Raw genomic sequence first — 17,465 nt, forward strand, 5'->3', positions numbered from 1 at the left:
ACAGTTTGCTGGCGACACGCTGTGTGTCGCTAGCACGGTGGTTTACTTTGGGGGGGCACAGCAGAGCGCGGGGGGGCCTGGGGGGAGACAATATAGCAACAGAAGCTGGGTATTATATGTGTGCTAATAAGATTTGTAAAACCCACCTCGGGTTCTCTTTAAGAACCAGAGATTTTATTTTCACAGATACGAGCTGTGATCTCTGACAGCAGAGCGAGCAGGTTGCAGTGGATTAGTATTGGCACAGATGACGGGAGAGGACAATACAATTGAACACGGAAGTTGAAATCTACACCCTGGCAGGGATAAGCGGACATAAACAGGGCATAGATTTCAACTAGCCCAGTCTGGTAGCAGTTAAGGGAAAAGAACTTGCAGGGAGTAGTGGAATTGTATTTTGTGGGTAATAGGCTTGTAGTTCTGAGAATGGTACAAAGCATCTACTGTATATGGTGGATTAGGTTAGATCAGGCATGGGCAAACTCGGCCCTCCAGCTGTTACGGAACTACAAGTCCCAAAATGCATTTGCCTTTAGGAGTCATGACTGTGGCTGTCAGACTCCTGCAATGCATTGTGGGACTTGTAGTTCCTTAACAGCTGGAGGGCCAAGTTTGCCCATGCCTGGGTTAGATAATTGCTCCTTAGGGATGGAGTCATAGGAATTTTATTTATTTATTTTAACCACTTAAGGACCGGGGCTGGTTTCTGTGATCTGTGCTGCGTGGGCTCTCCAGCCTGCAGCACAGATCAGCTTTGAGGCAGGGCGATCAGACTTTCCCCCTTTTTTCCCCACTAGGGGGATGTCCTGCTGGGGGCTGGTAACCGCCGCTCTGTGTGGCCGAGCGGGGGCTCCTCAAAACCCCCCTCCGCAGCAATCTTCCGCCTCGCTCCCTTTCCCTCCCTCCCCTCCTTCCCCTGGGTGGCACAGGACGGTGATGCTTCCTGCACCGCCTCTGATAAGCTTCAGCCTATCAGATGCCGGCGATCCCCGGCCAATCAGAGGCTGGGGATCGCCGATCTCCTTTACGGCGCTGCTGCGCAGCAGCGCCTTATGGATGTAAACACGGGATTTCTTTCTCGCATGTTTACATTTAGCCTGCGAGCCGCGATCATCAGACACCCTCCGTGAACTGACATGGAACAGTCGCTCGTCCATGGAAACCCACAAACGACCAGCCGCCGCCTATCGGCGTTAGCTGGTCGTGATGTGGTTAAGTATTTATATAGCATCAACATATTACGCAGCGCTGTACAGAGTATATATTCTCTTGTCACTAACTGTCCCTCGGAGGGGCTCACAATCTAATGAATATAATCTGTGAATTGTGCGGAGTGGAGCTGTGACTGGCTGATCTTGTATGCCATGGAAAACTGAGCCCATAAGATCCTCGTGGAGCAGCTACCACCTCCAGCTGGTGCCTCACATGTATGCACACTCTCTGTATTACCTTATCTCTGCATTTCTATTACTTCTTATGCTATAAATCCAGGGCCGGCTCAGGTATGGTCAGGATATGGAGCTGCTGTCCCCTCTGCCTAGTTCATCAGGTGCCAGAGCCATAAGTAATGATAATTTATAGCTAATTAGCTGCAGGCCTCTGCTATCTCCCTCTGTCTCCAGCTGTTCTCTCCTCACATCCTCATCCATCTACCGCTGCCAGCACTGCTGTAACCTCCCAGGAATGTGTGCATGGAGAGGAGGAGAGAAGCACCAGATGATGAGCAAGGCACACTGGGAGAGAGGACTGTGGTACTGAATGTGCAGGAGACCACAGCTTATGGGATATTATCACCCCCTAGCAAATTATGTTCTTTTCTGTGCTCTGTTTATTACTGCTAATATCTTACAGCTATAATTTGTTATCCTTTTTAGAACTGAGATCTGAGCTCAAAGAAGATTAGACGTATGTGAGGAGTGATCAGATGTCTACAGAAAATAACTACATGATGAGGTCAATTAAAGAGGAAGAAGAAACATATGTGAGGAGTGATCAGCAGTCTAATAAGGAGGGTGACATGATGAAGACAGTTAAAGAAGAAGAAGAGATGTATGTGAGGGGTGATCAGCATTCTAATAAGGAGGGGGACATGATGAGGACAATTAAAGAGGAAGAAGAAGAAGAGACATATGTGAGGAGTAATCAGCAGTCTATGGGGGAGGGTGACATGATGGGGACAAATAAAGAGGAAGAAGAAAAGACATATGTGAGGAGTGATCAGCAGTCTATGGTGGAGGGTGACATGATGAAGACAAGTAAGGAGAAAGAAGAAGAGATGTATGTGAGGAGTGATCAGCAGCCTGCAGAGGAGGGAGACATGAGGAACGCATATAAGGAGGAAGACATGATTACAGAGATGAGCACAGGTGATTGATAAACATTAGATATTAAAAAGACCTATGAAGTTGAACAAGAAATATGTCCCAGCTGGGCACAGTATAGATCAAATGATGCCTATAATTAGGGGAGGGGCTATAAGAATGTGAGTGATGTTTGGAGGGAGGGACTGGAGTTAAAACTAGCTAAAATAACCTTTTAGTAAACCCTGAGGAAACCCTCATAGGAGGGAGTGAGACCCTCATAGCTGCAATAACCAGCAGTGTGTACAGATCGCTGCACAAATCACTAGAGCTGCCCAACAGAGACTCTGACCAGGAGGGAGTGACACCCTCATAGCTGCAATAACCAGCAGTGTGTACAGATCGCTGCACAAATCACTAGAGCTGCCCAACAGAGACTCTGACCAGGAGGGAGTGACACCCTCATAGCTGCAATAACCAGCAGTATGTACAGATCGCTGCACAAATCACTAGAGCTGCCCAACAGAGACTCTGACCAGGAGGGAGTGACACCCTCATAGCTGCAATAACCAGCAGTGTGTACAGATCGCTGCACAAATCACTAGAGCTGCCCAACAGAGACTCTGACCAGGAGGGAGTGACACCCTCATAGCTGCAATAACCAGCAGTGTGTACAGATCACTGCACAAATCACTAGAGCTGCCCAACAGAGACTCTGACCAGGAGGGAGTGACACCCTCATAGCTGCAATAACCAGCAGTGTGTACAGATCACTGCACAAATCACTAGAGCTGCCCAACAGAGACTCTGACCAGGAGGGAGTGACACCCTCATAGCTGCAATAACCAGCAGTGTGTACAGATCGCTGCACATATCACTAGAGCTGCCCAACAGAGACTCTGACCAGGAGGGAGTGACACCCTCATAGCTGCAATCACCAGCAGTGTGTACAGATTGCTGCACAAATCACTAGAGCTGCCCAACAGAGACTCTGACCAGGAGGGAGTGACACCCTCATAGCTGCAATAACCAGCAGTGTGTACAGATTGCTGCACAAATCACTAGAGCTGCCCAACAGAGACTCTGACCAGGAGGGAGTGACACCCTCATAGCTGCAATAACCAGCAGTGTGTACAGATTGCTGCACAAATCACTAGAGCTGCCCAACAGAGACTCTGACCAGGAGGGAGTGACACCCTCATAGCTGCAATAACCAGCAGTGTGTACAGATTGCTGCGCATATCACTAGAGCTGCCCAACAGAGACTCTGACCAGGAGGGAGTGACACCCTCATAGCTGCAATAACCAGCAGTGTGTACAGATCACTGCACAAATCACTAGAGCTGCCCAACAGAGACTCTGACCAGGAGGGAGTGACACCCTCATAGCTGCAATAACCAGCAGTGTGTACAGATCGCTGCACAAATCACTAGAGCTGCCCAACAGAGACTCTGACCATGAGGGAGTGACACTCTCATAGCTGCAATAACCAGCAGTGTGTACAGATCGCTGCACAAATCACTAGAGCTGCCCAACAGAGACTCTGACCAGGAGGGAGTGACACCCTCATAGCTGCAATAACCAGCAGTGTGTACAGATTGCTGCACAAATCACTAGAGCTGCCCAACAGAGACTCTGACCATGAGGGAGTGACACCCTCATAGCTGCAATAACCAGCAGTGTGTACAGATTGCTGCACAAATCACTAGAGCTGCCCAACAGAGACTCTGACCAGGAGGGAGTGAGACCCTCATAGCTGCAATAACCAGCAGTGTGTACAGATCGCTGCACAAATCACTAGAGCTGCCAAAATAATTGTTATTCTTTTCAGGATGAGGCAAACTTAGTTCCCGCTTGTGTACTGCGTGAAATTGGAGCAGTGATTGGAGTTGTAGCTGATCTTGATTGGTCCAGTTCCAGTCTGGAGAAACATTACAAGTACACGGGTCTAACTGTATAAAAATGATCATCTTATTGTCAGGCGTTATAAATCTTGCGGCAAATTAGCCAGTTTTTGCTGATTTTCGTGGAATTGGCACATATTTCTTATTTATTACATTTTCCTCTTTATATTTTCGCCAGCATATTTTGGAGAAAAATTGCATTGAATTCAATGGCGCCACATTTAGCAGTAAACAGCAAAGCTTCCATACATGCTAAAATCATCATATTTGCCCCCAGCAGCAACATGTGGTGTTCCCAGCCACTAGTGCATGCTGGGAGATGTGGCATTCCCAGCTGATGGTGCATGCTGGGAGATTGAGTCTTTAATGATTTTACTGTATATCTCTCAGCATGCACCAACAGCTGGGGAACTACATCTCCCAGCTTGCACCAGCAACTGGGGACACTACATCTCCCAGCATGCGCCAGCAGCTGGAGACACTATGGGATTGATTCACTAAGAGAAATGGCATGACTTATCAGAGTTAACATGCCTTTTTAGAGTATCATAGCGATTGCTATGAACTTATGCCTGCTAATTGGCAATGACGAGAGCTCCACTCGTCCTGCCCTGAGCCCCTGCGGGTCCAATCACTTTAAGGGACATTATCCCCGCACTTTGATTGGCATATAGGTTGCCTGTCACTTGACAGGAGACTTGACAGACAGCCTATTGGGCCAATTAAAGTGCAGGGATAATGTCCTTTAAAGTGATTGAACCTGCTGGAGCTCTCATCATTGCCAATTAGCAGGCATAAGGGAGTAGCGCGTGGAATGCTACTTTGATAAGGCATGGCAACTCTGATAAGGCATGGTAACTGATAAGGCATGGTAACTCGATAAGGTGTGTTAACTCTGATAAGGCATGCTATTTGTCTTAGTAAATCAAGCTCCTTATGTTTCGGCTCACTTCAAAGCAGCCGACAACTGTGACCCGGAGGTGTTCTCTTTCTGTGGATTACAGAAGCTTAGATGCCCAAGGAGGAGGGGGGGGGGGGGGGAGGGGGGGAATATGGTCGGACTCAAATCCCCAAAAGAAGCTCGCTGGATATTTCATATGGGTGCGGTCAGGCCCAAAGGCCTGAATCATTGATTTGATGTGCTATTTGAATAACGACTGAAGGTCACCTTGTTTATATGCAGTGAAATAGGTAGTAGGGAATAGTACACTAGTGTTAACAGTTTTCATATTTATAGGTTTTATATGTTAAATATAATTTTGTATGTAAACTCTCTCACTGGTGAGCGCGCTGCGCAGGGTCTGAAGTGGGCAGCGTAGAGATGATTTGCTGGAGGGAGAAAGGACAAGAGACAGGGAATAAGAACAGCCAGTTCCATAGGGGGGCGTGCCCCTGAGGAGTCACTCTAGGTGGCGAAACATGTAGGGAGGAGCTTCTGTGCGGAGCTAAGAGGAGACTGCATGGAGCAGCATGGTTCAGGCATCTCAGCATTGCAGCAAATGATGGTAACTAGTCCAGCGACCCACCAGCGGGGGAGAGCCCAATAAAACACATGCTGATTCTAGCTTCTTTGAAATGTGAGTGCAAATCCTTACCTCTTAATAAATTGTCTAATGTTATTTCACTATGGAGAGTGTACAGTTTATACTTTGAGGTGATTGGTCCATGGAACTCCAGAGGGAGAGTGAAGAGGAGTTCAGCATACAGGCAGAGGAGCAGCCTTTTGATCGCTACTAAAAGTACTGCAGATCCCTATAACCTAATATAACCCCTATAGGGGGTCACTTCTAATGGTGAGTTGTCCATCATCGGGGTGTGGTGGGAGCACTCAGTGGTAGTCTAAGGAAGACATTGCTCGAATGAGGTGTTATAGGTGCATGGAGGACTGTACACAGGGCCGGATTTACCATAAGGCAAAGTAGGCACGTGCCTACAGACACATGATGATGGAAAGGCGGCTCACTCCTCTCCCCGAGTGCCTCCCTCCCTCATTCCCTATGCAGAGCCCTGATGAGAGTGTACATGAGCGTTTACTCACCCTGCTCTCAGCATTACACTGACCAGATCTCCCTTCAGTCAGGGGAACCTCTAGCTGCTTAATACTGAGGGTACCTCTGGCTACCTAATACTGGGGGCACCTCTAGCTGCTTAATACTGAGGATAACTCTAGCTACCTAATACTGGGGGGCACCTCTAGCTGCTTAATACTGAGGGTACCTCTGGCTACCTAATACTGGGGGGCACCTCTAGCTGCTTAATACTGAGGATATCTCTGGCTACCTAATACTTGGGGGCACCTCTAGCTGCTTAATACTGAGGATATCTCTGCCTACCTAATACTTGGGGGGCACCTCTAGCTGCTTAATACTGAGGGTACCTCTGGCTACCTAATACTGGGGGCACCTCTAGCTGCTTAATACTGAGGATATCTCTGCCTACCTAATACTTGGGGGCACCTCTAGCTGCTTAATACTGAGGATATCTCTGGCTACCTAATACTTGGGGGAACCTCTAGCTGCTTAATACTGAGGATATCTCTGGCTACCTAATACTTGGGGGGCACCTCTAGCTACTTAATACTGAGGGTACCTCTGGCTACCTAATACTTGGGGGGCACCTCTAGCTGCTTAATACTGAGGGTACCTCTGGCTACCTAATACTTGGGGGCACCTCTAGCTGCTTAATACTGAGGATACCTCTGGCTACCTACAGTAGTACTGGGGGGCACCTCTAGCTGCTTAATACTGAGGATATCTCTGGCTACCTAATACTGGGGGCACCTCTAGCTGTTTAATACTGAGGATATTTCTGGCTACCTAATACTGGGGGCACCTGTAGCTGCTTAATACTGAGGATATCTCTGCCTACCTAATACTTGGGGGCACCTCTAGCTGCTTAATACTGAGGATATCTCTGGCTACCTAATACTGGGGGCACCTGTAGCTGCTTAATACTGAGGATATCTCTGCCTACCTAATACTTGGGGGGAACCTCTAGCTGCTTAATACTGAGGGTACCTCTGGCTACCTAATACTTGGGGGCACCTCTAGTTGCTTAATACTGAGGATATCTCTGCCTACCTAATACTTGGGGGCACCTCTAGCTGCTTAATACTGAGGGTACCTCTGGCTACCTAATACTGGGGGCACCTCTAGCTGCTTAATACTGAGGGTACCTCTGGCTACCTAATACTTGGGGGCACCTCTAGCTGCTTAATACTGAGGATATCTCTGGCTACCTAATACTGGGGGGCACCTCTAGCTGCTTAATACTGAGGATATCTCTGCCTACCTACCTAATACTTGGGGGCAGCTGTGTGACTGGCAAGGATAGTATGGAATAGGTAACAGCTGGGACAGCCGGCACACTTGTGGTGCGGTTCGGCAGGGGTTTAGAGGTCCGTGTAGAGTGAAGTCTAAGGTGCCAGGACATCTGTGCCTATAGGCTCATGTGAGGTAAATCCAGGACTGACTGTACAGGTGAAGGAGATTGCACTTATACATTGTGGTCTCTGTGGAAAGCACAGACTGCGTAGCACTGATTGTATTGTATATATTATTCTAAAGTGCAGGGCACAAGTTATTTATAGGACCTTTGAGTGCTTATTGCCTCTTGTCCCATAGTTTGACTGACTGATTGTATGGTACAGTGCATCATTGGTATTAAAGTGCTAGGCGCATAGTTTTCTCGTAGTTATTATACAGCTAGGTTTTTATTTTAAATACTGTAGCTCATTATCTTATTTTGTGCAAAAAAATTATTGTGCCGTGTGTGAAACTGCCGTCAGGCTCCCAGCAACCAGCACCCACCATTACCCACCCCCGCATGCCATATAAAGGAAGTTGTACAACAGTGCCGACCATCCTCTTTCCTTTCATCCCTAATGATAATTGTTCCTCCCCTCAGAATTCTCTAACAGGAAGTGATGATGTTTCTCTATTTGCAGGGCGGAGTCCCGGCATCAGGAACCTCTCAGAGACTCGTCTCTCTGGATCCACAGACTGTACAACCGGTGATGTCACTGGACAAGAGTCTCCTGCAGAGATCCTGGTTACCACAAATATTCCCCCAGACTCCCCTCACCTGTCTAACCCTGAGGGGCCTCATACCCAGCACAGCTCTCCCCCTGCTGGAGGGTCTCATTCCTGTTCCACTTGTGGGAAATGTTTTGTTTGGAAATCACATCTTGATAATCATGAGAGAGCGCACACTGGAGAGAAGCCCTATTCATGTGCTGAGTGTGGGAAATGTTTTGAGCGGAAAGGACACCTTGTCATACACGAGAGATCTCACACTGGTGAGAAGCCCTATTCATGTGCTGAGTGTGGGAAATGTTTTGCTCGGAAATCACTTCTTGTCAGACATGAGAGATCTCACACTGGTGAGAAGCCCTATTCATGTGCTGAGTGTGGGAAATGTTTTGTTCGGAAATCACATCTTGTCAGACATGAGAGATCTCACACTGGTGAGAAGCCCTATTACTGTGCTGTGTGTGGGAAATGTTTTGGTCTGAAATCATATTTTGACAGTCATGAAAGATCTCACACTGGTGAGAAGCCATATTCATGTACTGAGTGTGGGAAATGGTTTGATTGGAAATCAGCTCTTATCAAGCATGAGATATCTCACACTGGAGAGAAGCCCTATTCATGTGATGTGTGTGGGAAATGTTTTGTTCGGAAATCATATCTTGGCATACATGAGAGATCCCACACTGGTGAGAAGCCCTATTCATGTGCTGAGTGTGGGAAATGTTTTGTTCGGAAATCATATCTTGTCAGTCACGAGAGATCTCACACTGGTGAGAAACCCTATTTATGTGCTGAATGTGGGAAATGTTTTGGGAGTAAACCACTACTTGTCATACATGAGAGGACGCACACTGGTGAGAAGCCCTATTCATGTGCTGAGTGTGGGAAATGTTTTAGACATAAACCAAAGCTTGTCATTCATAAGAGATCCCACACTGGTGAGAAGCCCTATTCATGTGCTGAGTGTGGGAAATGTTTTGGACGTAAATCCCATCTTGATAGACACAAGAGATCTCACACTGGTGAGAAACCCTACTCATGTGCTGAGTGTGGGAAATGTTTTGCGGGAAAATCCCATCTTGTCATACATGAGAGATCTCACACTGGTGAGAAGCCCTATTCATGTGCTGAGTGTGGGAAATGTTTTGTGTATAAATCCCATCTTGATATTCACCAGAGATCTCACACTGGTGAGAGACCCTACTTATGTGTTGAATGTGGGAAATGTTTTAGTAGTCAATCGTGCCTTGTCAGACATGTGAGATCTCACACTGGTGAGAAGCCCTATTCATGTGCTGAGTGTGGAAAATGTTTTATAGAGAAAGGAAAGCTTGTCAGACATAAGAGATCTCACACTGGTGAGTAACTTTATGAATGTGCTGAGTGTGGGAAATGTTTGGGAATAAATCATACCTTGGCATTCAAAACAGATCTCATACTGGTGAGAAGCCCTTATTTATGTTCTGTGTGTGGGAAATGTTTTTGGAATTATACACTGCTTATCAGACATGTTTTTATTTTTGTGTTTTTCAATGCATTTTAACCACTTTACCCCCGCCCGTACGGATTTCTCCGTCCCTTTTTCCATCCTTTAACCCCCAGGGACGGAGAAATCCGTACTTTCCGCGCTCCCGCCACTGTCCGCGCTCCCGCTCGTAAACACGCTGCCCGCCGCTAGTAAACACGCCGCCGCCCGCTCGCCCGGAGATCAATGAACGGGAAAATCCATTCCCGTTCGTTGATCTTAGCCCCACAAAGATCCGCTGCTCTCCTATGGGCAGCTCGATCATTGTGAGAAAAAACAAACACTCACAGCCCGGACACTCGCAGGTCGCAATAAACAAAAAGTTACTGTTGCCATCTTGTGGCCAAACAGTAAAACTACACCCTTAGCATTTTTTACTTAGAAATAGATTAGTTTTACACTAAAAATTAACTCATTACCTCCCACACTCCCCATTTTTTTTTTTTTGTAATTAAAAAAAAATTAAATTTACAATTAAAAAAAAATACATAAATAGTTACCTTAGGGACTGAACTTTTTAAATATTTACGTCAAGAGGGTATAACACTGTTACTTTATAAACTATGGGCTTGTAATTAGGGATGGACGCAAAACTGAAAAAAATGCACCTTTTATTTCCAAATAAAATATTGGCGCCAAACATTGTGATAGGGACATAATTTAAACGGTTTTATAACCGGGACAAAAGGGCACATAAATTTCATGGGTTTTAATTACAGTAGCATGCATTCTTTAAAACTATAATGGCCGGAAACTGAAAAATAATTAAGTTTTTTCCCACATTTTTCCTATTTTCCCATTAAAACACATTTAGAATAAAATAATTCTTGGCATAATGTCCCACCTAAAGAAAGCCTAATTGGTGGCGGAAAAAACAAGATGTAGTTAATTTCATTGTGATAAGTTATGATAAAGTTATAGACGAATGAATGGATGGAGCGCTGAAAGGTGAAAATTGCTCTGGTGGTCAGGGGGTAAAACCCCTCAGTGGTGAAGTGGTTAAGGTGTAGAAAAAAAAATTCAACTTATTCATTCTTTTTGCACACTGTATGCAAAACACATGCATTTTTCAATTTGTTAACTCTTTAATCATAAATATTGACCATTTCCCTACCACAGATTATTCCCCCTTAAAACTACAGCAATTTTCACATCACGCTCCTCCCATTCATTTTCCAATAACTTTATCGCTACTTATCACACTGAAATGATCTATATATTATTTTTTTGCGGTGCAGAGTCACTGGAGAATATATTATTTTTTTGTGAGATAAACTAGGCTTTCTTTGGGCAGTACATTTTGCTATGAATTATTTCATTTTTATGCATTTTACCAAGAAGATGACAATAAAATTTGAAAATATTAATAGTTTCTCAATTTTCAGCCATTACAGTTTCAAAATAAAATGTGCTATTGTAGATAACCCCCCCCCTTTTTCCCCATTGGTCCCGGTTAATACAACATTTAAATTATGGTCCTAGTACAGGCATGGGCAAACTTGGCCCTCCAGCTGTTACGGAACTACAAGTCCCACAATGCATTTGCCTTTGAGTCATGACTGTGGCTGTCAGCCTCCTGCAATGCATTGTGGGACTTGTAGTTCCGTAACAGCTGGAGGGCCAAGTTTGCCCATGCCTGCCCTAGTACAATGTATGGTGATGTATTTTATTTGGAAATAACTGTGTATACTTTGTCAATAATTACAAGTCTCTATTTACAAAAATAACAGTAATATACCTTCATGACATCATACATACTAAAAAAGTAAGGTAACTGTTTATGTATTTTTTTAATATGTAATTTTATTTTTGCAATTATGGGGTAGGGGGGTAAAAGGGTGTGTGGGTGTATCTTTACTTTTTGACATCAAGATGGCACTGTAAACAGTATATGGGAAGTAGCAAGTGTAATTGTTTACACTTTGTGAATGAAAGCCGACATCTCACTGAAGGTTGCTTTCATTCAACACAGGCACTATGATAGTGTTTGGGAACAGCTGTTTCCCATTCACCGATCCCGGAACGGCAGGATTGCGACGAAGGCTAACGGGAGCGGCGCAGCATTTGTGAACGGTGGCAGGAAGAAACAAATATGTTATCTACGCTCCTCAAGTGAAGTATACAGGGGCGTAGATACAGTATACATAGCAGGGATCTGGAAGTGGTTTAGGACCTTGCTGATTGAAATCTATGCCGTTTTGATGGCTACCTGACTGCCAGGGCGTAGATTTCAATCAACCGACGCCGCACGTTCTTGACTCTTTCGTCGCTCCCGACGATCTTGCCGCTATCTCCCCACCGCAGCTAACTCTCTCTGCTGTGTCTAACGGCAGAGCCCTGTGACCGGGTCAGTCTTTCAATGTAAGCCGCTCCCATTGGCTTACATTGATAGGCAGGGCCAGGAGCCAATGAAAGCGGCTCCTGACCGGCTCACAGGAACTCTGCCGTCATAGAGACGGCAGAGTGGGTGGCCCAGGTTCCCGACGTGCGGCGGTGACGGCAATTGTGGCGGGTATGTGTGGCGATTCGTCGGTATTCGCAGAGATTCTGCCTTTTCTTGTACCAGTGGTCTCTGGTGCTTAAGGGGGCAGATACTGCTGGTACTTAAGTGGTTAAGGAAAAATGCAAATAGAAACAAATGAAAAATGTATAGAACGCAATTGAAAAGTGCAAACAAAGGAAAAATATGCTGAAACACACATGGCAGGAAAATGATGCTTTGCTGTGTAGTGTGATGTGAAGTGTGACCCCAGCCTAAGGGAAATGGCTTGGCCATAAGTGTGATCCCAGCCTGAGGGTCCATAAACTGCAGTGACATCATGAGAAAAAATGGGTACGTAGTACTAAGTTACAGCAGCAGTGGTGTCACGGTGGGCCCACCTGCTGTTTGTCTGGCTAACACTGCATGTGTGAGGCTGAATGAGCTAAACTGCGGTGACATAATGAGATAAACATGGGTACATATAGTACTAACTCACTTTTTATATCTCCCATTGTAAGGGTAAATAAAGTAGGTGCTTCATCTACATAAATGAGGCTGGATCTGCAGTCATATGCAGCCAGAGCTCTACTGAAGAATAAATAGAAGCAAAAAAACCCCGACTTTTATGACACTGATCACACACTCCTAATGAGAAGAGAGTGCTGAAAAGATAATGATTTGCTTTTGTTGGGAGCTAAATGAACCAGACTTTATGTCACACTGAGATGGCTGCTTTGTACAATTCAGAATCTGAATTTAAAGTGTAATTGTCAGGCATACAATCAAAAATCAATTCTTAATTTGTATCTGGCAAACAACTAATAAGGATGCTAACCAGGCAATCCAAAAGTTAAAATCACTATTACTTTTCTTGTTGATATATGATCATTCCCCAGTTTACCTGACTGTTATTTGGTAATCACAAAATTTGGTACACAAAAAGGAAGTTGCAGGGCATGCTGGGTTGTCCTTTTTTGCTTCTCTACTTCGCACCCTACAGACTTAACTAATGCAGCCTGATTGGCTGAAGCCTCTTTCCCTCCTGTTTTCCCCTCCCACACCTCTGTTCCTCTCTGATTGGCCAATATTTCTCATGTTGAGGCAATGCCCTTTCTATAGTGAAAGGCGAGCAATGCATACACAATCAGGCAGAGGAGAGTAAGGGAGGAAATGACATCAGGATTGGCTTCAAAATAACCACAGTTAAAATGAGAAATGCTAAGGATTTAGAAAAATCACTAAAATAAAAATGTGAACAGTGCAATACATATGTTATGTAATTAGAGCAAGTATTTATCTACTTATATATGTGTTTTTTCCTGAGATAGTATGGCTCAAAGCTCCTCTTTAACACCATAAAGTGCAAATAAGAATGTGAGACTAGGAAATATCTATATAACGTTGTTATTTACCTATGTGAGCTGCAGATGTGGGAATATTAGAAGCTCCCATTCATTCATCCAGACTGACCTGAGGAAAGGAGATTTCTCTCTCTCTGTGTCTTTGTTTTACAGGCATATGAACAAGTATGAGAACTGCTCTTATTTGTATCTATTTTTTGTGTGTATTATTAGCTGAGCCTTTACATGTGGTTAAACGTGAGAAAGAAATGCCATAAAAATAGTCAACATAATCCATGTAACCCTTTTTCGTGAATAAATAGATCCTTATTTGTGCCCCAGCTCTTATGGATGCCGGTGCCGTGTAGCAGGAAGCTAGCTCAGCCAGAGGCATTGTGGGTATTTGTATTATTCTGTCAGCCTGGTGGGAAAGTATGGGGAGAATTAGCAGTGGAGGAGAGAGAATCGCTGCTGGTCACCAGAGATCTGGGCGTGTGCAGAGAGATGCGCCCCTCATTCATTACATTTCATGCTGAATATCCCCCTAGCCGGGCCTCCTACAATCCCCCCATTTGTAGGGTAGGGAGAGGGGACCCCCGTGCCACTTCTGTGTCATATTGCAGACCTCCAGCACTGCTTGTTCCAGAGATATCACATACAAGCTAATCTAGGAGTCTGCAATTTGGTATGGCACAGGACTGAAAGAGTTTCGCTTTTTAAATCGAAATCGCAATTAGGGACAAGATGATCTTGAGATCATCAAAGCTGTAGTTTAGCTGCGGTTTTATGTGCCGCCGCTGGTACCTGCTCTGCTCTGGCCCCCTCCTCCTGAAAGTCCTGATCCCCTTCGCCACATTGCCGGGTGGTAAGCTGCTGTGAAGTGGCAGCCAGCGTTGCCCAGTAACGACAACCAGGAAGTGATGTCACTTCCTGTCACAGGCCCTGCTGTTACTGAGCGAACACTATCTGTCTATATTTATCTTGTACTGTCAGCGGTGTAGCAATTGGGGTTGCAGAGGTCTCGACCGCACCGGGGCCCTTGGGCCAGAGGGGCTCTATAGGGTCCTCCCTCAACTGTAGTATTAGCTCTTTATTGGTCCTGTGCTTGTAATAATCCCTTCTATAAATGCTTTGAATGATAATAATGATTAACCAGGGATGCTAATCACGACCTCGGAATCACGGGTTACCCGTAATTACGGGCCAATTTGAGCAATCACGGCCTTGAATTCGTAATCACGGCCGCGATCACGTATTCCGATTTTGACCCATAATCACGGCTTATGGCTGTAATCACGGAAATCCTGGATTACTTTAACGGTTAATAGCAAAGCCCCCGTATGTGCTAAAAATGTCAAATTTGCAGGGTATGTTAAGAAGAACAGTGGAAACGAGGGAAACATTTTCAAAAAGACCCTATAGTTTTTGCGAACATCAATTTTAAAATTAGGGGGAAAAAATAGCAAAGTCACTGCGCTAAAGTGACAGATAATGTATTAACACATCTATATAAATTATTTTTTTATTTTGTATATGTTCGGTATGTGAAATTTAAAAAAAAGTGACTTGGGGTCCCCCCTCAGGAGCGTCTTTAACCCCTTGTCCCCCATGCAGACTGGGATAGACAGAATGCGGAGCCCCGGTCGCATGGGGCTTCACACCCTGAGCTATACCAGCCCGCATGGTCCATGGTATGGGGGGGCGGCTCCGGGGGAAGAGGTGGTCAAGCCTTCCCCTCTCTCCAGAGCCCTTGGTTTTGTTTTGTTGTTTTTTTTAAATCTCCTCTAATGTTGCGAGATTCTTTTTGTTACGATCCTTGGAGCCAAAATTACATAGTTACATAGTTATTTTGGTTGAAAAAAGACATACGTCCATCGAGTTCAACCAGTATAAAGTACAACACCAGCCTGCTCCCTCACATATCCCTGTTGATCCAGAGGAAGGCGAAAAAACCCTTACAAGGCATGGTCCAATTAGCCCCTAAAGGGGAAAATTCCTTCCCGACTCCAGATGGCAATCAGATAAAATCCCTGGATCAACATCATTAGGCATTACCTAGTAATTGTAGCCATGGATGTCTTTCAACGCAAGGAAAGCATCTAAGCCCCCTTTAAATGCAGGTATAGAGTTTGCCATAACGACTTCCTGTGGCAATGCATTCCACATCTTAATCACTCTTACTGTAAAGAACCCTTTCCTAAATAAATGGTTAAAACGTTTTTCCTCCATGCGCAGATCATGTCCTCTAGTCCTTTGAGAAGGCCTAGGGACAAAAAGCTCATCCGCCAAGGTATTATATTGCCCTCTGATGTATTTATACATGTTAATTAGATCCCCTCTAAGGCGTCTTTTCTCTAGACTAAATAAACCCAGTTTATCTAACCTTTCTCGATAAGTGAGACCTTCCATCCCACGCATCAATTTTGTTGCTCGTCTCTGCACCTGCTCTAAAACTGCAATATCTTTTTTGTAATGTGGTGCCCAGAACTGAATTCCATATTCCAGATGTGGCCTTACTAGAGAGTTAAACAGGGGCAATATTATGCTAGCATCTCGAGTTTTTATTTCCCTTTTAATGCATCCCAAAATTTTGTTAGCTTTAGCTGCAGCTGCTTGGCATTGAGTACGATTATTTAACTTGTTGTCAATGAGTACTCCTAAGTCCTTCTCCAAGTTTGATGTCCCCAACTGTATCCCATTTATTTTGTATGGTGCTAGACCATTAGTACGTCCAAAATGCATGACCTTACATTTGTCAATATTGAATTTCATCTGCCATGTATGTGCCCATATAGCCATCCTATCCATCCTTTTGCTGTAGCTATATAGAGTATTGCTAGAGCTGCACGGGGAGCGGCGGTGTGTGGCGTCGGGTGCACAGAGATCTTCAATCAACTTAAAGAAGTACGCAACACTAGAAGATATTGGCGTGGGACTTCTCTGAGGATATTGGCGTGGGACCTCTCTGAGGATATTGGCGTGGGATCATTTTTTAAAGGTACAGGTAAGTATTTCTGGTTAATTTAGAAGGACTTTTTCCATTGCTGTGTTTTTATTACATTTAATCTTTTGTGGACATGGGTAAGGTACTCTGTACTGCATACTCATTTCTCCTGTGAGGGGGTTGGACATCTGGGGATCCCCTTCTTAAAGGGGACTTCCAGATGCCACCATGAACCCCCCCCCCCCCAGAGCGTTGTCGCCCCACCTCCTCCTGGGGCACCAGAGGTGGGGAAGAGACCCTTGTCCATGGATTGGAGGAGGGGGAGGCTTGTCCGGCCCCTCCCCCCAGAGACCCACCATACCCTGGACAATGGTTGGTATAGCTCAGGGTGCAAAGCCCCACACGTCCGGGGCTCCGCATTCTGGCTATCCCAGTTTAACAAAGGGTTAATTAAAGCGGACCTAATCCAAACATTTTTTTTTATTAAAAATATTTAGTTGCACCACTCTGACACATACAAAGATAAATAAACACTCCTTCAAACCTATGATCATTTCAGTGCATGCTTTTCACCCTTCTCTTTTTATATCTAGGGTTATACAGGTGGCAACCATTAGCAATTCCTCCATTGCTGGACACCATCTACTCCACCAGTTTGCCGGAAAAATCCCGGCAATTTGAAAGGAAGGGAGGGGTTCCTCCAATAAATGTAAAATATTTTATATTTGTCATCGTGCAGCTGAAAAAAGGCTGCTATTTATTATTATAATTTAGAAAACAGGTTTTATTTCTGAAATCTTGTATTTTTAATTTGGGTCCAATTTTTCCCTCTAATAATAGAAATCGATGTTCTCAAAAACTATAAAGTCTTTTTGAAAATGCTTTTTCCTCTTGTGCCCACTGTCCTCCCACACATACCCTGCAGATTTGGCATTTCTA

The 17,465-nt window shown here is 44.9% G+C and overlaps 1 protein-coding gene across 1 annotated transcript in view; it reads left to right on the forward strand.

The window, feature by feature from the left end:
- The window catches only part of LOC137537148 (uncharacterized), a 205,310-nt gene that overhangs the window by 109,682 nt on the left and 78,163 nt on the right, over positions 1-17,465 (forward strand). The window contains exon 11 of the mRNA XM_068259273.1: positions 9,052-9,593. Coding sequence (XP_068115374.1) covers positions 9,052-9,593 — 542 coding nt within the window. The remainder of the gene's footprint in view (positions 1-9,051; positions 9,594-17,465) is intronic.

This window comes from Hyperolius riggenbachi, chromosome 10, assembly GCF_040937935.1.
Source record: "Hyperolius riggenbachi isolate aHypRig1 chromosome 10, aHypRig1.pri, whole genome shotgun sequence".
Classification (NCBI taxonomy): Eukaryota; Metazoa; Chordata; class Amphibia; order Anura; family Hyperoliidae; genus Hyperolius; species Hyperolius riggenbachi.